Source organism: Myotis myotis, unplaced genomic scaffold (assembly GCF_014108235.1).
Source record: "Myotis myotis isolate mMyoMyo1 unplaced genomic scaffold, mMyoMyo1.p scaffold_m19_p_2, whole genome shotgun sequence".
Taxonomy (NCBI): domain Eukaryota; kingdom Metazoa; phylum Chordata; class Mammalia; order Chiroptera; family Vespertilionidae; genus Myotis; species Myotis myotis.
In genome coordinates this window covers 3,653,768-3,675,032 of record NW_023416324.1, presented here as the reverse complement: position 1 = coordinate 3,675,032, position 21,265 = coordinate 3,653,768, and the positions used below count along the sequence as shown (strand labels likewise).

The following is a 21,265-nucleotide window of genomic DNA, read 5'->3' as shown; positions in this document are numbered from 1 at the left end:
CCTGCACCCTCCAGGCAGAGCCAACTGGCAGCCCTGGAGGACAGGGGTCGAAGGAAAAGGGGGGTCAGGGGAACAGATGGTGGGCCTGGTCTGCAGCAGGAGACGGGATGCTGATGGTGCCCACCCAGGAACCCACCGGGAAGGCACAGACCCAGAGCCCGGAAGCGGGGGGCTACCAGGGATGCAGGTGGGGGGCAGCAGGAAGGGGTCCCGGTGCCGCTGGGGTCCTAGGGCGCCAGGACCAGACCCCAAGCCCTGGCCCTTCCCTGCTGACTGGTGTTGCTTGGCACACACGCAGCGTCAGCTTTTCTCACTGCTCTCCTCGCAGGTCTGAGGAAGGCCTCTCCCCCCGTGCGGGAGCTTCTGCCCCGAGAATGAAAGCTACTCAGGGATGTCTGGTCTCGGCGCCGTGCTCAGGGAGGAGCGCAGTGAGGCCCAGAGACGGACAGAGTTGCCCAAGGACACGGGAAGCCCAGGGTAGACCTGGGAGTCCCTGGGACCCGTTCCGACCTGGCAGGTGGATGGAGTCGTCAGCGCTGCACCCGTCGGGCACCCTGACTCGGGCGAAACAGAACCAGGTGAGGAAATGGGGGACCGGGAGGTGACACAGACCTGGGGCCCCAAGAGCCATGGGCAGATCTTCCTGAGCGTCAGGCCGTGCTGCTCCTGGGACGGGACGCTGCCTCCCAGCAGGCCTCAGAGCCTCCGATTTACAACTCTCAGCGGGCAAAGTGCCAGGGGATACAGAGGGGGCATAGAGGGGACGGGGCGGCGGGGTGGGGGGGAACTCGGGCTTTTGTGGTTCCTCCTCCTTCACTGCTGGGAAATTAGGGCCACTGGAGTCTGGCGGCTCCCGGGCAGGTTGCCGGAGTTGCAATTCCGGCTTCCTCCAGCAGAGGGCTCCTGAGGACGCGGGAAGGAAACAGCCCGGCGGGGAGGGGCGGTTTTGGGGGTGGGGGGGTTAGTTTTATATGATCGCATGCATGCAGGCAGGAGAGGGTTTCAAGATTTTGTGTCGACGAATAAAAACTAGGAAGTCTGCTTAGAAATTCCCTGCCGTTCAGGACCCGTGACTTCTCCTAGGTCACCCCGTTCACTCTGGGCTTCTTACGGAGCTCGGTCCAGCGCGCCTCGCTTGCAGTTGCTCTCCTTTCTCAGAGCAGGCGGGGCTAGATGCTCATGCACCTGTTCCCTGAGGATATTAACATATTCCCGGGGAGGGCTGCCCGTCTTTGAATTGGGGGGGGGGGGGGGCAAAGGTCAGATGGGACAACCCACCAGCGACACTAAACTGAGCTCTCTGGCTGCCCGTGTGTTTCAGGCGGTGCCTGTGCCCACCCCTGGCTCAGGAGACATTACAGAGCGACAGTAGCAAGTGAGGCCGCGAGTCCATGTGGACCAGCCACGGTTTTGACTCATTCTTTCCCCACCAGCCTCTCCCTTGAAAGGCCCACCCCTTGTGGTCTGCAGGCCCCGTGCCCCGCAGTCCAAATGCTGTCAGTTGTCCTCAGAGATCAGGCTTCCTTCTGGGTCATAAATGGGCTTATTTTGAGACCTCGGGCCAGGTATGGGTGGTTTCAGTGGAAAAAGTACAGATTTGGGTTTTCCTCCAAACAGGAGGGTTCGGATCAAGTTGATGAAATTGTGAAATGGGCCGAGCTCGTCTTCGATGCGCCCCCACTGTGGTCACCTCACTGGCCTCTGGGGTCTCCCCCAGGCTCCAAGGGCCTGCAGGTCCCCTCTTGTAGAGCCTCGGCTCAGCCTGGCGGTCTGTGTTGTGCCTGACCCATCTCTCTCCCCCACCTTAGAAGTTTATAAATTCTTTTTTTAAAAAAAAATATTTTATTGATTTTTTAATATATTTTATTGATTTTTTTACAGAGAGGAAGGGAGAAAGATAGAGAGTTAGAAACATCGATGAGAGAGCAACATCGATCAGCTGCCTCCTGCACATCTCCTACTGGGGATATGCCCACAACCCAGGTACATGCCCTTGACCGGAATCGAACCTGGGACCTTTCAGTCCGCAGGCCGACGCTCTATCCACTGAGCCAAACCGGTTTCGGCTTTATTGATTTTTTACAGAGAGGAAGGGAGAGGGATAGAGAGAAACATCCATGAGAGAGAAACATCGATCAGCTGCCTCCCGCACACTCCCTACAGGGGATGTGCTCACAACCAAGGTACATGCCCTTGACCAGATTCGAACCTGGGACCCTTCAGTCCGCAGGCCAACGCTCTATCCACTGAGCCACACTGGTCAGGGCTATAAATTCTGTTTGGGATTCCAGCGCCCACAGGCCTCTGGAAGGCGCCGCTCTCCCAGGCACTTCCCGGGGACTGCAATGCCTTAGCTCAAAGGAGGGGTCCCTACCGGCAAAGTCACCCTTGGGAGAGAAGGCTGGTGCGGGACACCTGGGCGTGCCTGCTGGCAGTTTGCACCCTGCACCCGCCAGGAGGTGGTCTGGTGTTCGTAACTGCCTTGCCTCTTTGCCTCGCTAGGTCTCCACAGGCCCGAAGTGACGGCTCCCCCCCCCCCCCCCCGTGCTCCTCCCTGCCCAGCCCATCAGAGGGACGGGGCTCCGGCAGAGAAGTCCTGTGAGAGGTGAGTGCCTTGGCCTCTCGCGGCCAGCAATCTGGATGCTGCGAGCAGTGTGGTCTTCTGGGGGCCGTACCCCACTGCATCCATTTATAGAAAGATCTGGGCGATGCTGGTCCGCGGCTACCGACACCAAAAGGGGCGGTGACTGCAAACCTGTACCTTGGTGTCTGCCCAGAAGGTACAGGACAGCGTGCGGGACAGCGTGCGTGTGGCTGGACAGAGAGAAAGGGGTCCGCTAGGCCAAGGGGTCATCATTGGTGAGAGTTAGCCCCGTGGCCACAGCTGGACCGATCTGTAGAGCGAGGGTCTGGGTGCCCTTCTCTGTTGACCTCACCTGTCCTTTAGCAGACTTACCGGAGGCGGGCGCCCATCCCACCAATCACTGTGTCTCTTTGACACCTGCCCCGTTTCACCAGGGCCCCACCTGCCCTTAGCATTTCCGCCGTATCCGCCACCCTGCGTACTCAAAGCCCAGGGGTGGAATGCTCTCTCTCCCATAGAACAATCCATGTTTTCTACTGCGGCATGGGGTTACTTTTCCTCCCCCCTCCCTCCCTCCCTCCCTCGCTCCCTCCCTTCCTTCCTTGCTGTCTGATGAATCAATAGCCTGTAGGTTCTGAAGACCTCACAGGCCAGGGGAGGCTGTGGTGAGCAGGAACAATGTGCTGAGTCAGCACTTTCTGAATTAGGAGACTGTCCCTTTCCCTCCAGGGCCCCTTGGCTGTAGGAGTGAGTATGGTAACCATGGGCCTAAGGACCAGCCTCCTTGGTGCTGTTCCCTCTGATGCCGCCCTGGGGCCCAGGCTGGGGAGAGGCTCTGTGGGTACAGCCTCTGGCTCTCCCTGCCCGTTGGTGCCGAGGATGGTGGTGCCAAGGATGGTGGTGCCAAGGGTGGTGGTGCCAAGGATGGTGGTGCCAAGGACAGTGGCTGTTGGCCCAGCACCTGGTCTGGTTCTCGGGGGAGCAGGAGAGAACGGCTCGCTGTTCCCGCAGCAGCAGGGGGCGCAGCATAAGTGGGGTCCAGAGCGGTAGGGGCTGGTTCACTTGAGCTTTTAGGCTTCGGAAGGGCCTCTGGCTTTGACTCGGGGCGGGGGGGGGGGGGGGGGGGGGGGGGGCCCTGGAGGGGTGTGAGCAGCAGTGGTGTGATCAGACCTCTCAGGGTGCCCTGAGGACAGGCTGTGGGGAGCAGGGCCAGGAGGAAGCAGCCGGGTGAGCCATGAGAGCGGCCTGGATGAGGGAGTGCAAGCAGCGCGTGTTGATGGGAAAGCAGAGGAGGGTCTGGATTTGGCTGTTTTGAAGGCGGAGCCTGCAGGCTGTGCCGATGGCCAAGGTTGGGCGGCAGGGACTGTGGCCAGCACGCGGGGAGGATGCCGGGAGGACGGGGTCGCGTGTGTGGAGATGGGGGGACTTCAGAAGGGCGGTTGGGGGTCACTGCAACCAGGACTTTAGTTGGGGATCGATCACGTGCGCAGACTCCCGTTACATGCGTGAGACTTGGAGTCGGCACTTGGCTGTCAGAGTCAGGAGGTCGGTGGAGAGGCTGTGGCTGCAGATGGGAACGTGGGCGTCGTCACTGTGCAGGTTTGATTGACAAGCCGTGAGGCTGGATGCAGTCACCCAGGGAGGGGGCGCAGGTGGGCTGGGCCCTGGGGTCCCCCAACACAGAGAGTGGGGCCTGGAGGAGGCGCCGGCAGAGGAGGCTGAGAGGGAGAGGTCGGTGACGGAGGCGAGGACCAAGAGGGTAGTATCCAAAGCCAAGTGGAAAGGAAGAAGGCTTCAAAAATGAAGGAGGGACCAGCTGTGTCAAAGGATGAGAACTCGGAGTTGGCCATGGGCTTTAGCAACGTGGAGGTCACCCATGACCTTGCAACGTAGGCGAAGGACAAAGGCAAGCTCCCGAGCTGCCTCCCTCGGCCCGGCGGGCGGGAGACAGTCTGTGAGACGCGGGCAGGCAGCTCAGCGGGTGGGCACTGGCCAGCCCGGAAGGCCTCACAGGCGGCGGAGGCCGTCCTCCCCAGAGGCCTCCGCAGGTGCAGCCGCAGGGCCGGGGCCTGTCCTCTTGCCCCCCGTGATTTCAGGGAGACAGCCTCCGGCCATTCATCCGCAGGGCCGGGGCCTGTCCTCCGGCCATTCGTCTGCAGGGCCAGCCACATGAGTTCTGGTCCTACTGGGAGCTGCCAGGCATCCAGCACTGGGCTGCCCGGCACCAGCGACCCATCCGACCTCTCAAAGTGTTTTGCGCAAACTCAGTCCCTCGGCTGCCTTTCAAGCACCGTCATCTTCAGACGCGGCGTGGTAATCAGAGCACCCGCGGCGGGAAGGGAAGGCCCCAGCTCTCAAGTGGCGTAAAGGACAGGTTGGGCACCAACGAAAAGTCTCTTTCCCGTGTTGCACTTGGGGATCCCAGACACCGAAAGTGGGTTGTCATGGAGACGCCTGTCAATACCTATTGAGCTTCCCGTGCTGAACAGAGCCTCAGAGCGAGCATCACGCGTGGGGAGCTGTGTCTTGGGCTCTTTCTCATCAGGCCCAACCTGAGCCACGGCCGGCCAGCAGGTGACGCGGCCAGGCTCACCGTTCCCTGACGCTCCCGCGCCATTCAGGGTAGACTTCACAGCGGTGCATGTGCTGACGCCATGAGGGAGGGACTGACTTTTACGTTTTCTTAACATAATAAATTCCAATAGTCACAGGTGGCCAGTGGCTCCCGTGCAGAGAGCAGGGACCAGGGGCTGTCCCACCTTCGCAGGCAGGTCTGCCGGCAGCACCCACTGTTTTAACCACTTCAATGTGTTGGGGGGAGGGTGTAGGGAGGAGGCAGTCAGGATCTTTCAAAATTGTGAGTAAAATTTTGTGAGATGTTAAGTTGTTGTTTTTTGGTTTTGCTTTGTGTTTTTTTCTTTCAAGAAAAGGGTTAATAGCTTTTGTCAGATTCTCAAAGGATTATGTGACCCTCCAAAAGGTTAAGAACCATCAATCTGGAGTAATAGGTTATATACATAGTGAGACATATATTATCTACATGTATGATATAATGTATATTACATGTATGTTGTGGAGTAGCAAGCACCTGATGAGACAGAATGTAACTTTAAAAAACAACTTTTTTAGTGACTTGAGAGAGAGGACAGGAGAGAGAGAAAGATGGAGTTGCTGTTCCACTTAGTCATGCAGTCACTGGTTGATGCTTGCATGTGCCCTGATCGGGGCTGGAACCCGCGACCAGCCCCCCATGGCTGTGGCGTATCGGGACGATGTGCTAACCAGCTGCGCTCCGGCCAGGGTGGCGGAATATGACATTTTGCTTGAGGGGAGAGAAGCTGTGGGCCCCTGTCTCTGGCACTAGAGTCACAGACCTCTCCCGGAGCAGCCCCTCTGCCCTGGGAAGGGCCACTCAGGGTCCCTGTGGCCCGGGTTCTGGGACAGGAAACGTGGCTGAGGAAGGGCTGTGGCCAGGTAGAGCGGTGTGCCCTCCCCCCGCAGAGCGTGAAGCCGGTGGGGAAGGAGGAAAGACCCAGACCCTTGTCCTGTCTGGGCTGGGCTGTCCCTGAGGAGGTCAGCGACAGGAAGGAATGCACTTCAAAGGTGAGGTGTCCGGGGAATGTCACCTGAAGCCAACCCCAGGGACCTGGGAGTCCTAGATAAGGGGGTGAACGCAGAGTCCAGGCAGCGCTCGGACAAGGACAGGGCCAGCCCCCCCCCCCCCCCCCGGGCTCACACCTCAGCTCTGCGGCTACTAGCAGCAGCAGCATGACCTTGGGCCTAACCTCCCCGTGCCTCAGTTTCTTCATCTGTATGATGGGGCTAATTAAAGCTGAGGGTTATTATGAGGATTAAACGAGGGAAAAACACTTTGCCTGAGCCTGGCCAAGGGAGACCCCTGGCGTGTTTGTTGAATAATCTCACGTGTGGGTCAGCGAGACTCACGGCTGTCAGAGAGCTGTGACACTGAGGGTGGGGGGGCGGTCCCATCTGAGAGAGGAGGCATTCTTCTCCACCACCCTCCCAGCCGCACCTGGGAAGCCAGCAGGTGTGGCCTGGCTGTCCCAGGCGCTTCTGAAGGGACAGTGGGGGCGGGAACCAGGACTGGAGCCTTGGGGTGAGCTGCTGCTCCCGGGGTCTTTGGCGGGTGGGACCCCTGTCCTTCGCACACTCCTCAGGCTGGGACGTGGGCCATCGTCAGTGTGGCCCTATCTCCCTCTTTGAGCTGGAGAAATGGGAGGGACCAGGGACGCCTAGTGACGAAAGCTGCAGGCAGCAAACAGACCCCGGTCTCCGCTCTCTGGACTCAGGCTGGAGTTTGCACTCACCCAGTAAAAACCGAGGGGTTCCCCGGGCCAGCGCCTTTGTCCAACAGCGGCCCTGTGTTCTGAGGCTGACTGCCCTGCCCTGGGCACTCAGCACAGGTCCCAATCCCAGGTCTGCCGCTTCCAAGCTGCATGGCCTTAGACAAGGACCTGGGACTGGAGCCTCTCTGAGACTCAGTTTACCACCTGCTAAATGGGCACCATAGTAGGGAGCTCATAGCGCTGCTGGGGGATCCCTGAGAGCAAGTCTGCAAAACAGGGAGCAGAGTGTTACATGGACAATGGGGACTTGTAAACAGTAGTGAAGAATGGAGGGATGGATATGTATTACACGCAGGTCAATCAGTTAATCCATAGGTGTCTCCTAAGAATAGGTTGGCCTCTCTCTGTCCTCAGGAAAAAGGGTGACTTGATGTCTGAGCCAAAGAGCGACTTCAGGGAAGTAAAGAGAACCATAAGCTAGTTTAGCTAAAATGCTAGTCAGCCAGCACCGGGGTAATCTCCCGGGGACAGCATTTGGACTTCTCGCATTTATTTACCTTTAATCTGGGGATGACTTCTCCATGGACCCAGCAAGGGGAGTTGGGTTTTCTTATTCAGAGATGGGGCCTTGCAAATTGTGCTCCCTGGAGCACCCCCACAGGCCACACACACACACACACACTGGCCCACCCCCACCCCCACCCCCTCGCGATTCTCTGAGGTCAGAGCTACAATGAAGAAAGCTCTTCCCTCAAAGACCCCTTTCCCCTGCAGGTTCCGGTCCGGGGCCCGCATCCCTGTCATTCTGTCTTCAGGGTGTGGGACAGGCTGCCTTGGCCTCGTAGCCACTTGCTCCCGTGGCAGCCACTGCGGGCCTCTACAGGGAAGGGCCGCAGCCATAGCATGCCTGCCTCCCCTGTGTCACCAACAAGGGGCCAGATCTCAGCCAGGGGGTCAGCATTTGCCAGGAGCGCCTGGGCTTCCGGCGGCCGCTGCGCTCATGCCGTGTCCTTCTAGCCAGTGAGGAAGGTGGTGGTTCCTTTTGTTCCTGCTGGGATGTAGTTCACATACCATAAACCTCACACTGTAAAGTGTACGATTTAGTGGGTTTTTGTATATTTACAAAATTGTGCAACCATCACCGTGTTCCAGTTCCAGGACCTCGTCATCCGTCTTTGTTTAATTCACGTTCTTGGGCAAGATCGACCCATAGGCCGGCCGACTGGGGAGCAGGACCCCTTGGGCCTCTGTGGTTAACTTTAAGACGGAAGGAAGGCCTCTGGGGCCGCACTGTCTCGAAGCTGTGTGTGGGGATGGGCCAGGGCACACCGGGGGCATGGGAAGCTTGCCGATGCTGTTCCATAGCTCCCTTTCTCTCTAGCCCCCCTTTGCCTGAAAGTTGGGGGGGGGTGGGATGTATGTCATGTGCTGGGTGGATTCTAGAGGAAATACACATGGGCGTGGGGTGCTCGCACCTGGCGGGGCTGGAGAGACAGACCCCAGCATAGAGAGAGGCCTGACACAGTCCTCACTTACACAGAAATGCTTAACGAAAACAAGAGGCCTGGATATATTCTGGCCTCTCTGGATAGAAAAGTAGACGTGAACCTGGTTCCTTCAATTCTCTAGTTCAGGGGGTCCTCAAACTTTTTAAACCGGGGGTCAGTTCACTGTCCCTCAGACCGTTGGAGGGCCGGACTATGGTTTAAAAAAAAAAACTATGAACAAATTCCTATGCACACTGCACATATCTTATTTTGAAGTAAAAAAACAAAACGGGAACAAATACAATATTTGTATTTTCATGTGGCCCACGGGCCCTGGTTTGAGGACCCCTGCAGTTACCAAAGCAGATCCGTTTGGTACCTGCCCAGGTGAAGGCATTTCGGTGGCTCTAAAGGGAAAACCAGAATGGGCCGGTCTCTCGGAGGCCTGAGCCTATGTGCCGGGCAGAGAAGGGACGCCTCCCGGGTCCGGCACTCCAGAGGCTCCTGAGAGGAGCTGCTAAGCCGGTGACGGGGCCTGCTGTGTGCAGACTCTACCGCGTACAGTATAGACGGCTGGGATTTCATTCATTCATTCACTCATTCACTCATCCATTCCACAGTACTTATTGAACCCAAACCTTGAGCCGGACACCGTTGGTGCACAGGAGGGCAGAGAGGCTTGGAGAGGCTGCGCAATTTGCTAAACGGAGGCAGGATGCAGGTGCTCAGGAGGGGAGCTCGGGGTCTGAGAGGCGTGGGTTTGGGTCCTGGTTCCACCGCACCCTCCTCCTCCTGGCGGTGGCCCAGTGTTCCGTTTCTGGTCCTTGGTCTCCTCACCGGTCAGGGGGCAGTGCTACCTGTCTCTAGAGCTGCTGTGAGGGTTGGATGAGATGACCTGGGGGAGGGTTAGGATGGCGCTGGCACACAGAGCACTTCATGCAAGTTAGCTATTCTCATCACTGCCCAAGGCTGCGCGGCCAGCCAGTTCAGAGTCCCCTTCCCTCCCACGGCCCTGTGCTACCTCCAGAGCCATCAGCCTCCTCCAGTCCTCCCAGTCTGAGGGTCACAGAGGCTTCTCCATCCCCCCTTCCCCACAGGACCGTCCTGCCCCTGCACTGCTGGTGTGGGGAGGCAGGCCACCCGCAGCCCAGCCGGCGCCTGCACCTGGGTCTTCTCACCTGCGGGCGGCTCTCTCCTGGTCTAGAACCCCTGGAAAGTGTGGGAAATACGGGCTCCTCCAGACTCATCCTGTGAGCCTCCGGGTCCTCATGGTACCCAGGCAGCTCACACTGGCCTCCACTTGCTCCCTCCCCTGTGCCCAAATGTGACCACACACAGGGAGCCAGAGCCACTTCCTTGTTGTCCTCACCCCCACCCCGTGTCCCCCCACTCCCAGCCCCGTGCCCCCAGGACCATTTTTCCCCAGGACAAGAGAGCTGAGTCTCACTCACCTCAGGAAGCTGTTGCTTCAGGAGCCAGGAGACCTCTGCCTCAGTTTGTCCCTGTGGAGGAGAGGGTGCCCACCCAGCCAGGGGCACCTTGCAGGGTCCTGCAGTCATGCCACTGTGTGAATCTTCGGGGAGGGCTTGCTTCTGATGAAGTGACTTCTGTCCTGCAACGACCTCCAGGGCAGAGGGAGGCTGGGGATACCCGGGTCCCTTCAACCTGGACACAGAAGGGCAGCTCAACCGGGAGAGTCCTAAGGTCCCGCCTGTCCCACTAGGTGGGATCTAGGACGCCTGGGGCGGGGTGGTGTTGGGGAGCCCCTTCCCACAGGGAGGGGGTTTCAGGGCCGCCCCTGCACTCACTTGCGTCCCCACCAACTCCAAGGGTGTCCTGCGTCGAGCAGGGTAGCGGAAACCGAGAGGATTGAGAAGCGCGCTCCTCGGGGCTGTCCCGCGCCTTCCCCGGGCTCCGTGCTCTGGACCGACCCGCAGTAGCGTTTGTGTCTCGGGAACCTTTGTGCATCCGGCCCTCTGAGCTGACCCCCAGCCCAGGAGCCCAGGCTCCACTCCTGAGCGCCGCGCCCGGTTGTGGCCCCGGCCCACCGCCTGCACCGCCTCCTGCGCCGGGGCGCGGCGGGCCGTGTCACCCCGGTGGCTCGTAGCGCGGGAACTTCCCCGGCGCCCCTTCCTGGCACCAGGACCCCTTCCCCGGCTCCTGGAGACCGGGGCTGCGTGGACCTTCGAGCTCTCCGGCGCGCAATGTCGTGGAGGCTGCAGGTCCAGACCCGGGACGCCGCCCTCATCCGCGCCGGACACGGACACGGGTTTCTTCTTCCCTCTTCTGGGGGAGAGGCCCGCAGGCTGGGCATCATGGGGGTGCGCCCAGGCTTCTCTTTGCCTTCTTACAGGCCCCCTCAGTCCGCCCGGGCTTAGGGCCGCCTCGGAGGGCGAGGAGCCCCGGAAGGGTCTCGAGGGCCATGGGGCTGGGACATGGTCCCTGGGAGGCGCGCCCTGGCACTCCGGGCGGCAGAGGCGAGGGGCGCTGCGCAAAGTCCGCGCTCTCACTCGGGAAGCCCAGCCCCGGCGACCGAGGAGGCCCTTTGGGCCCGGGCCCCGCCTCATGGCCCAGCGCGCGCCGTCCCCCTGCCGGGCGCCTCGGGCAGCGTGCACAGCCCATCCCCCGACGTGACCCCGGCGTCTCCAGCGCCCCCTGCCCCAATCTCGCTCTGGCTGACGCCGCCCCGACCCGCCCCGACCCGCCCCTCCTGTCCCCACCTGGACTTTTCCTTTTCAGGTGGAGGCGGTGCCCGAGCCCCGAGCGTCTGGGGCGCGTCGACTGCCCGGATCTTGGGCGGTGGAGACGCGGCTCCCGCCCCGGGTGGCGCGCGCAGGAGGGAGGACCCGGGCGCGGCCCCGCCTGGGCCGGCGCTGGGCTTGCCTGGGCTTGTTCGGAGCCGGCGCTTCCCTCCGCGACCACGCAGAGCCGGGGGATTTGGAGATTTTGCCGGAGCCTCGCCGCCAAACTCGGGGAGGAGGGGGCCGGAGCCCGCGCCCCACTCCCCGCGTCCGTCAGAGGGGAGCGCAGGTAACGCCCGGGTTGTCCGCCTGCGGGAAAGTTGGAGAAGACGGAGGCAGGGCTGGACGGAGCACTTTAATTACAATCATCCTGGAAACCCTGTTCAATTGTGTGGCCTCCGAGTCATAAAGGGAAGAATTTCCAAGAAGCAACAAAATGCTCTTTGATTCCATGGTCTCTGGAGAGAAAGGATTCCTTCTCTGGGTTTGCCCGGCCGGCTTTCTTCCTCTCGCTGCACCGCGGGCGCAGGCGGGCCGGCTGGTCTGGGAGTGGAGACGGGGCTCTGGTTTTACTGCCGCTGCTCACCCAGCTGAGGCCGGAGCAAATCCTTGACCCCCGAGGTGGGGGGCGGGGGCGTCGAGACTGACCCCCCAACGGATGCAAAAACCTCGGGATGTGCAAAGTGCTGTAACAGTGGGATGAAAAGGGCAGGTCTCCCAGCTCGCGTTCCAAAGAGAGGCCCCGGAGAGGGGGTTTCAGGCTTCCGGTCCCCCAGGTGAACGTGAGCGCCCCCCTCCCTAGCGCCCCGCGCCCCACCCCGCCCCACTCCGCGGGCTGGAGCCCTGCCTGCCTGGGGACTTGAGGGGTGCACTTCTCATAGTCCCCGCTCCTGGCTGAGACCCGCAGGCGGCGTGGCAGGGGCGCCCCTCCCCCAGGTGAGGTGGGGGGCCCTTCCCCAGGTGAGGTGGGGGGGCCCTTCCCCAGGTGAGGTGGCTGTGGCCAGGTAGCCGGGATGGGCACTGCTCCGGCGCCTTCACTGTTTCCGGGCCTGGTGGAGCCGAGGGAGCGAGGGGCCAGGGGGGGCCTGCGCCCTCCTGGTGCATCCTCCCCGGCCTCCCGCAGCCAGGGTGGCTGAGCCTCCTGGAGTGGCGCCTGCGGGACTCTGTAGCAGATGCCCTCCTGTCAGGGGCACAAGGCCCACTGGAGGTTACGTGGGGCGGGCAGGCTCCGCTTCTGCCTCAGGCCTGAGCTCTGGGACACGGGCCTTGCCTCTGAGCCTCCGCGTCTCCCGTGAGCCCCAAGTGCTGTGCAGCCCGGAGGCTCCCTCATGGTCTGTCCTGCAGGAACCCCGGGGCCCGCTGGCATCTGCCGCCACCCGGGGTGGTGGCCTGTCTCCTGAACTTCCCAAACCCGAGGACTGGCCGGACTGGCCCGCTCTGCCCCGCCAGTCAGCTTCCTCCCTGGCCTCAAGGATCCCTGGACTGGACGGCATGTTTACTCCCCGCCCCAAGTCCTTGGCACACATCACAAATCAATAATGGAAACCTCGCCCGGCCTCCGGGTCCTTCTCCACACAGCACACCAAGCAGTACTTCCCTGGATTGCGTCACCGGATTGCCATCCTGCTTCTGGGCTAGGAGGTGGGAAGATGGAAAGACAAGCAGATGCCCTGGTCACAGGCCTCTCAACCCTGGATTAGGGGAGATCGGATGTTTCTGATAAGGCGGATGTTCACCTGGTGTGCCGCCAGAATTTTTAAAACGTAATTTCCAGCTATTTAGTCAGGGCCATGGGCCTCTTTTCCCTCCGGTCACAGGTGGGGAACCTTTTTTCTGCCAAGGGCCATTTGGATGTTTCATATTATCCGAGGGCCATACAAAACTATCAACTTAAAAATGAGCCTGCTATATCTGATCAAACATTTAATTAACTGACCCCTAATGCCTTGGCAGGGCTAGACCAAATGACTTCTCAGGCCTTATCTGGCCCACGGGCCGGGCGTTCCCCACCCCTGCCTTAGATCGTCAAATTTAAAAATGACAGCAGCCAACACAAGTAGCCATCCAGTGTGGATGAATCAAAAGTATACCTTTTTTTTTTTTGTCAGATCGGCAAAAAATATATATTTTTTGGTGTGTCGCAGGATTTTAGTAATTAGTTTGTGTGCCACGAGGTGAAAAAGGTTGAAAATCGCTGTAATAAGGAAATAGACAGGATTCATTCCTTCCTTCGTCCGTTCGTTCAGCAAATATTTATTGAGTCCTTGCTATGCGCTGGCATCCTTTCAGCTTTGAGACGACAGCAGTAAAGCAAACGGGCACATCTTGGCTTGTGGGGAGCTGGTCTTTGGTGGCGGAAACGGGAGGTAAATGAACAAAGTAGGATTTGAAACAGTGTTAGATTGTGATCAATGCTATGAGCGGTATGAGGGTGACGTGTGCCAGGGAGGGGTGCTATTTTGGATGGGCTGTGGTGGGTGTTAAGTCATCCAGGGAGGGGAGGGCTTTCCAGGCAGCAGGGCCAGCGGAGCAGATCCTGTGCTTGGTGCATCGGAGACATTTTTAAGGAGGCCAGCGAGGCTGGGGGGGAGGGCTAATAGGTACCAGATGGAGTCAGGCAGGGCCAGGTCATGGAGGGCTCTGTAGGCCCTGAGGACTTCGCAAGAAAACCCAGAGGGTGATGTGCAGCAGCCTTTGGAGGGTTTTGAGCTGCAACTGTCATGATCTTACGTCTTAAAACCATCCCTCCGGCTGTTGTGTAAAGAACATCCTGAGCTAAGAGTGGCAGCAGGGACACCCTCTGGAGGCTTTCCTCAGTCCGGCTGGGAACCAGGGAGCCTGGACTGGGGCTGTAGTGTGGAGGGGGGGGGGGGGGGGGCCGTGGGCGTGGGTAGGAGGCTTTGGAGGTAGAGCCAATAGTCTGCTGGGTGGATGAGGGGGAGTTGGTGGGCGGGGAGCGGGAAGAGGACACAAAGACGACTACACATGCCCTAGCTGGTTTGGCTCAGTGGATAGAGCGTCAGCCCTCGGACTGAAGGGTCCCGGGTTTGATTCCGGTCAAGGTCACATACCTTGGTTGCAGGTTCCCCAGCCCTGGTCGGAGTGCATGCAGGAGGCAACCAACTGATGTGTCTGTCACATCAGTGTTTCTCTCAGTCTCTCCCTCTCCCTTCCACTCTCTCTGAAAATCAGTGGAAAAATATCCTCATGTGAGGATTAACCAAAACAACAAAGATGGCTGCACAGACTATGGCTTGCACAGATGGATGAACTGTTCACTGGGAGGGGAGACCTGGGGAGCAGGCTGCAGGGTTTTCTGGGAGATCCGGAGTTCTGGTTTGGCTGGTTAGTTGCCCAGGTGGAGATGGTATTGGGTGTTGGAACCTGGAGTGTATGGAGTATAGGAGAGAGGTCTCGCGAAGATGGTACCTAATGCCGTGGGACTGGATGGGATTGCCGAGGGCAGGGTGGGTGGCGGAGCAGAAGGAGGGAAATGGTCATCTTGGAGAACAGGGAGAGGATGGACAAGGAAAGTGACAGAACAGCGCCTGACATATGGCAGGTGCTTGATCAATATCGGTTGGGTGGATGGATGGATGGATGGGCGGGTGGGTGGATGTGTGGGTGGGTGGGTGGGTGGATGTGCTAAGGATCTAACGGCCATGCAGAGACTGCTGGCTGCCAGATTCTAGCAGCAAGTACGGGGAATGTAAGAAAACAGTAAGTGCTCTGGGATTTCAGGGGTGCACAGGACTGGGGAGAGGCCGAGGCAGTCTGGGGGAAGCAGAAAGGATTTGGGCTGAGCCTGGGAGAGCAGCCAGGATTCAGAGACAAGTGTAGCGAAGTGGAAGGAACATGGAAGGGAATGGCATTAGCAAAGCTGGGAATGCAGGAGGCCTCCTTAAGGTTTAGCTGTCTGTTCCAGGCACAGGAGTGGGGCTGGGTGGAGGGAGGGCTCTTATGAAGGCAGAAGGAATGGCTGAGGACTAGAGGGCAGGGGGTTAGCTGGGGAGAGAAAGCCTGCCTCAGAGGCCCTGCCTGCACTCCCTGGCCTCCACCCTCTCGGATCCTACCCACTCCTGCCGCCTACCTTGGGGAGCCTGGGTGGCACCTATCGGTCTGTTCTCTGGTCTCTGTGAGGTAGGGAGGGTGGGGGGGTAGATGGTTGGGTGGGTGAGTGAGTGGATGAGTGGGTGGATGGATGGGTGGATGTTTAGGGACAGAGGAAGGGAGAGAGAAACATCAATGTGAGAGAGAAACATTGTTCCGTTGCATCCTGTACACATCCCGATGGGGGAATCAGACCCGCAACCTGGGTATGTGCCCTGACCGAGAATCGAACCCGCAACCTTTTGGTGTACGGGATGGCACTCCAGCCAACTGAGCCACCTGGCCAGGGCATGACCCTCATTTCTGATAGAAGAAGAGTGAGGTGCTGAATGGCTGGTGCCACCTCCTTAGGGGGTGATGTGGGTGCAGTCTCCCCCCCCACCCGCTGGGCCCTCCAGCTGTTCTTGCCCTGTTTGCACCTGTGGCCTTTGCTGAGGGCCGGCCTGCTCTCCTGTGTTAGGTGTGAGTTAGGCAGGCAGATCACTTGTTTGTACCACACGGAGAGGAGGGGTGCCGACTCCAGAGCCATCAGAAGTGGCATTTACTTGCACGTGTGTGTGTGTGTGTGTGTGTGTGTGTGTGTGTGTGTATTTGTGTGTGTGCAGTCGGGGAGGACCGGCAGGGCCCTTTAAATCCAGCTTCAGTGATTAAAGTCCTTAGCAATGGAAGTGGTTGGTGGCCAGCTGTGGGCTGTCCCCTCGCATTCTGGGCCTGGCTGTAGGGGCCATGCGGAGGCTGCTAGGTGCCAGGTGCGGCGTCTAGCAGCTTTTTTCTCCACTGGAAGTGCCCCAGCAGGGCTCCAGCGTCCTTACGCGCCTGGCACAGAGTCAGAGGCTGGCTGCCCAGGCCCAGCTGTGTCTGGCTGCAAATCGGGAAAGATGACTAACCTTCCTGGGTTTGCTTCCTCATCTTCCACAAAGTGGGCTAATGTGAGGACCCCCTTCGTAGAGTTCGGTGCAAAAACAATTAGATAATGGACACAGACTCCGGAGCAGGCCGTGGCCGCTACTGGGCCTCGTCCCCGATAAAGAGCCTTGCTTTCCCAGATGCGTAATAATTTCACTACGTCAGGAGAACCTCCCTCCGCCCATACAATCTAGCGAGGCTTTGGAGATTTTTGTTTGGTTGGCTTTTGCATTGCAAATTTCCCTCTCTCCACTTCCTGAAAATGGGTGCTTTCCTTTGTTGTTGTCGTTAACTAGCATTGCAGATACTGAGGGGGGTAAAGTGCCTTGGGTGGATGCAAAAAGGCCCTCCACCCCCACCCCGTCCCTGGCTGTGGGCAGGTGTTAGCTGACCCCAATGGGTAGAGCCCAACATCTACAGTCTAGACCTGGGGCCCCCTGACCTCACGGTGCCAGTGACCGCTTCCGCACTGTCATTGGGTGCAGTCATTGGGCTGACCCACTCCTCCCAGCCTCCCCACCTCACCTGCCTGAGTCCCCTCTGATGCCCCTCCTTCCTCTGGGCAGATCAGCCTGGGGCTGGTGCCTCACTCCCTGGGGAGAGAGTGGAGTTTCAACACTCAACTCAGTAGGAGAAAAGCGGGTGGAGAAAGGGAGGGTCCATCGGAGGGGGAAGAGCTGGGTGGGGGCAGAGAGGTCCCCTTCGGGGAGGGGTGTTAGCTGATCCGAGCTGAATGGATTCCTAATCCTGACATTAAACATATTCTGAGGAAGTCACATCATCTCACAACAAAATGAATGACTGGAGAAGGACTTGGAAGTGGAGGGGACTGCTGTTGCTATTGCCCCCTCTCCTGAAACCCACCCCCAGTGCCGGGGGAAGCAAGTTGTATAAAATCCTGGACCATGTGATCAACCACGAATCGATGCCGCCTCCTCCTCCTCCTCCTCCAGGGTCACCACAGGCCTGTGCTGGTTCTCAGAATTATCTGCCCAAACCCCAGAGCACATTCAAATCACTGCCTGCAGCCCCGAGGGACAGGGAAGCAGCTCTTGTGAAGCTGCTGAGAAGCAGCTGCTCAGGGCCCTGGGTCCCTCCCAGCCGGCTCCCCGCCCTGCCCGCCACCCCCCTGCTCAGGGCAGAACCAGAACCGGGAGGGCTGTGGGTGGGAGGCAGAGAGCCTGCAAGGGTAAGGCAGTTGGGCTGACCCAACAGGGAAAGGTGGGGCAGGGGGACATTTCAGGCTGAGCCTGCAGGGGGACGGCAGCTCTCCACCCACCGCGGACTGTCCTGGCCCCTCAAAAGCCATTTAACCCCAGGATACTTCAGAACTTCCATTCGCTTAGAGCCAGTCATAAGCCACAGCACTGCACCCTGAATGTTGTTTTAAAAGCAGACACTTCCCTGCCTGCTCGTTCTCTCCCCTTCACCGCCTCCCAGGTGCTCCCTGAAACGCAGCTCCGACGGCTTGCTCGAGCTCATTCTGTTCGTTTGTGTGCATCGTGCCAGGCCCGCCCGGTCACTGTCCCGGAGGCTCACTCTCACCCTCGGCCTGAAACACGTGTCGCACCAACTTTGGTCGAAGTTGCCTTGGGAGCGGGGAGAAGTAGGAAGACGGTTGTTTGGGAGTGAGATGGCCCTCGTTTACCTGTTGTAATGTGCCCCGCGAATCACAGAAGGACGCCTCAGGAAGTCGAATTAAAGAGTCACATTTATTGCAACCCGGGACTATGAGGGGGCATTCCCAAATCTCATAGCCATAAGATGGTGGCAAAACCAGACTTCTATAGGCAAAAATCACAAAGGTATTGATTACATCTCAGGGTTTGGAATGAGGCACCTGGCTCCCCAAAAAGCAGATTACAGATGCAGAATTAAGCATGTTAATTACAGTTTCGGGTCTCAGGGTCACTGAATTGACAGAAATATATTATCTAGAGCCCTTGGGTAACCTGGGTTAAACTTAGGCATGTTATCTCAATTACAGTTTTGGGTCTCCGGATCACTGAGTTGATAGAAACACATTATCTAGAGCCCTCGGGTCTCCCGACCACTGAGTTGTCAGGACAATTTAGAGTAATTGTGCTGTCCTGGTCTCGGGACCACTGAGGCAGCTGGAACGCACCACCTGTGGCCACTAAAACAATTTAGGGTAATTGTGCTGTCCTGTTTCCCAGGTACAGAAGAATGTGCTCTCTAAGACCAGTATGATAACAATCAATGGAATAGTCATTTAATCAATAAGGCGTTCAATCAAAAGGGATGATTTATACAATTCAGAAAATCAAAGTAACCTGTCCATTGTTAAACAAAGCAAATAGGTACCATACTTCATACCCTCATCTTCTCGGGGTACTGGGCAAGGATCGAACATCTCTCATCCTGGAATGGGTTATGTTTGCCCCACCGGCCTCACAGAATTGCCGGGAGGGTCGCAGGAGACGGGTTGCATTCCCAGTGCTCCGTGGCCTGCCTCCAGGTCAAGGCTCTGTGCACCCTTGGCCAGACAGACCATCGCTGCCTCCACCGACGTCACTGCCCAGTCGGGACAACAGAGGGTAAACCTGTCGGGTGGGCATAGCAAACAGTTACGGAGCCTCACTGTGTCCTTCTCCGATGCTGCTTGTCTAATCCCTGCACCAACGCGTGAGGAAGCTGCTGTTGTGTCCATTTTACAGATGAGGAGACTGAAGCCTGGGGGGCCGTCGGGCACAGGTGCCGTGACGGCAGAGCCAGGGCTCGAGCGTGTGCGGCATGAGCGTCACTCTGCTGCGACCTTGGTGGAAGACAGCAAGGCCCCGCCCAGGAGCTGAAGTGGCCTGAAGCCCTTGACAACTGTTCCTGTGGGCCTGGCGTCCAGCCACCGGACCCACCTTCTGTTGGTGAGAAGTAAGTCGTAGGTCCCACCCACACTCGAGGGTTGGGGCCGGCATAAGGGCGTGAGCACCATCCCGGGGCGCTGCAGGGTCTGTCACCACAGTTTCTAATTCTGTTTGTGGACCTTGTGTCTTCATAGTGTCTTGTTCTGTCAACAGTTTACAACCTAAAAAAACAAAAGAGGTAAGGCCCGAGTGGGGTGCGCAGTGGTTAGAACATTGGCCCACACACGAAAAGGTTTCGGGTTCGATTTCTGGTCAAGGGCACGTACCTGGGTTGCAGGTTCCATCCCCAGCCCCAGGTGGGGGCGCATGTGGGAGGCAACCAATCGATGTGTCTCTTTCACATCGATGTTTCTCTCTGTGCCTTCCTCCCTCCTTTCCTTCCCCTCTATCTACAGTCAATGGAGGATTATCCTCGCGTGAGGATTAACAGAACAAAAAAAAGTAAGGACACCAGCAGCATTTCTTTTCTTTTTATTTTTTTACAGTTTCTGTGAGCATTCCTGGCATTTTCCCCATCCCCCCTGGATTGGGAGGACCTGCCCTCCAGGGAGTTGGTACCGTCAGGGCTACTCTCTCATTCCCTTGGGTAAAAGGTCCCAGGATTTTTTGAGAAAAACGGACCCACAGAAGATGGAGGCCGAGTCAGCAGAGAGAGAAGGGAGAGCCCGTGAAGAGTTCAGACAGTGAGTCAAAACTCGAATATCCCCCATTGTTTTATTTAGTCCTTTACCCACTCGTGCATGTGTCCACGTGTCTGGCACGCTCAGTGGGCATCTTCTGTGTGCTGTGCCCGCTACCATGCTGGGTGCTGAGAGACGTGGCCACTCCCCCACCCCGCATCCTGCACCCCGCACCCTGGGCAGAGTAACAGAGGAGAGGGCACACCCTCTGCCTGGGGCGCTGTGGGCGGCTTTGTGCCCTGTGGGCGCGAGGACCACCCTGGAGGTCACAGCCAGGCCGGGCAGACAAAGGGAACAGTATGCTTGCTTCCACCAGAATAGACACCGTTTTCCTTTTCTGCCCAGTCAGTGTCACCCCGAACCTCGGGGGCTGTGGTGGAGCGAGCGCCGGTGGCCCGGGGCCCCAGCCTCAGCGCACAGGCCCTTCAGTGCCGTCGTCAGTGTGGTCGGTGTGTTTCATAGCATTTCCATTTCTTCTCTCCTCTGCCCCTCGCTCGTCTCCTTAGTTTTGTCAGTGACTCTGATCTCAGCAAGCCTTCTCCTTTCCGAGTTGCTGCTCCTAAATCACCGTCAGTTAGCATCGTGGGGGAGGACCGAGTTAATGCAGGCGGTCTCAAGAGCAAGCCTGCCTCCCGCAATGTCACGGTGAGCGAGGGGCATCGTCTGGAGCAGGCATTGCTGTGATCCGCTGCTTCTGTTTGCTGTTGGTCCCCTCACTGACTTCCTGGACTTTGGATTTCCGCTCAGTGTGACGCTGCGGTGGGGTGTTATTCAAGGGCCGTGGTCGGCAAACTCACTAATCCACAGAGCCAGATATCAACAGTACAACGATTGAAATTTCTTTTGAGAGCCACATTTTTTAAACTTAAGCTATAGAGGTAGTTTGCTTCTTTGTAGCCATGTTAAACAGGGCACCTAAAAAATGTTTCATTTTATAAGAATAAAGCCACCAACACAAAATAATTACAATTCTTAAATTGGTGACAAACATACCTGTAAGGATTTGCAGCTGGTTGGAAAAATACAGGTAACTTTATGCTTCGAGTAGGTACTTTTGTCACCCGCGCGCGATTTGCGGACGCGACCAGCACTAACCACTGCACAGTGAGACTGCTGACCGACTGGCTCACTCACCTCGTGCAGGAATCCCCGCGCCTCCCCCGAGCCTCGTATCCTGCGGCCCGCCTGTGTCGCGCCTCCCGTTGCCTGACCCCCCACTTCTTCTAACGCCACTTCTTCAGAATAGACGCGCCCAGGCTGAAAACTGACTTCTGCGCATGGGCCACGAAGTTTCAATCGCACTGTACGTGCGCGCCCGCACGTGGTATTTTGTGGAAGAGCCACACTCAAGGGGCCAAAGAGCTGCATGTGGCTCGAGAGCCTCGGTTTGCCGACCACTGTTCAAGGGGATTATAGATGAGCAGACGACGAGAAGATGACCAGGACACAGTATTGGGGGCCCCAGGACGATCTCAGGAAGGGCAGGAAATGCTCACTGGGGTTGAGCTCCTCAGAGGCCTCGTGCTTACTCACCTCCTGCTTACTCACCTCCTCCGTCCCCCGCTCCC

At 58.3% G+C, this 21,265-nt stretch overlaps 1 protein-coding gene and 1 long non-coding RNA gene across 3 annotated transcripts; one reads left to right on the top strand and one right to left on the bottom strand.

Moving 5' to 3' along the window:
- Nucleotides 1-7,653: 7,653 nt before the first annotated feature.
- LOC118676603 lies at nt 7,654-11,034 on the bottom strand. The gene is made up of 3 exons (XM_036350766.1): nt 10,187-11,034; nt 9,830-10,043; nt 7,654-9,273 (listed from the first exon to the last, which is right to left on the bottom strand). The coding sequence occupies exons 1-3, from the start codon at nt 10,693-10,695 to the stop codon at nt 9,232-9,234; spliced, it is 765 nt and encodes a 254-aa protein (XP_036206659.1). The 5' UTR covers nt 10,696-11,034; the 3' UTR covers nt 7,654-9,231.
- Nucleotides 11,035-11,198: 164 nt separating this feature from the next.
- LOC118677370 lies at nt 11,199-20,569 on the top strand. Of its 2 annotated transcripts, none has more exons than XR_004974386.1 (3): nt 11,199-11,408; nt 18,814-19,024; nt 19,413-20,569. It is a non-coding gene; the product is annotated as an uncharacterized LOC118677370 (long non-coding RNA). The 2 variants fall into 2 exon arrangements; XR_004974385.1 differs by having other exon boundaries at nt 11,200-11,408; nt 19,503-20,569.
- Nucleotides 20,570-21,265: the final 696 nt, after the last annotated feature.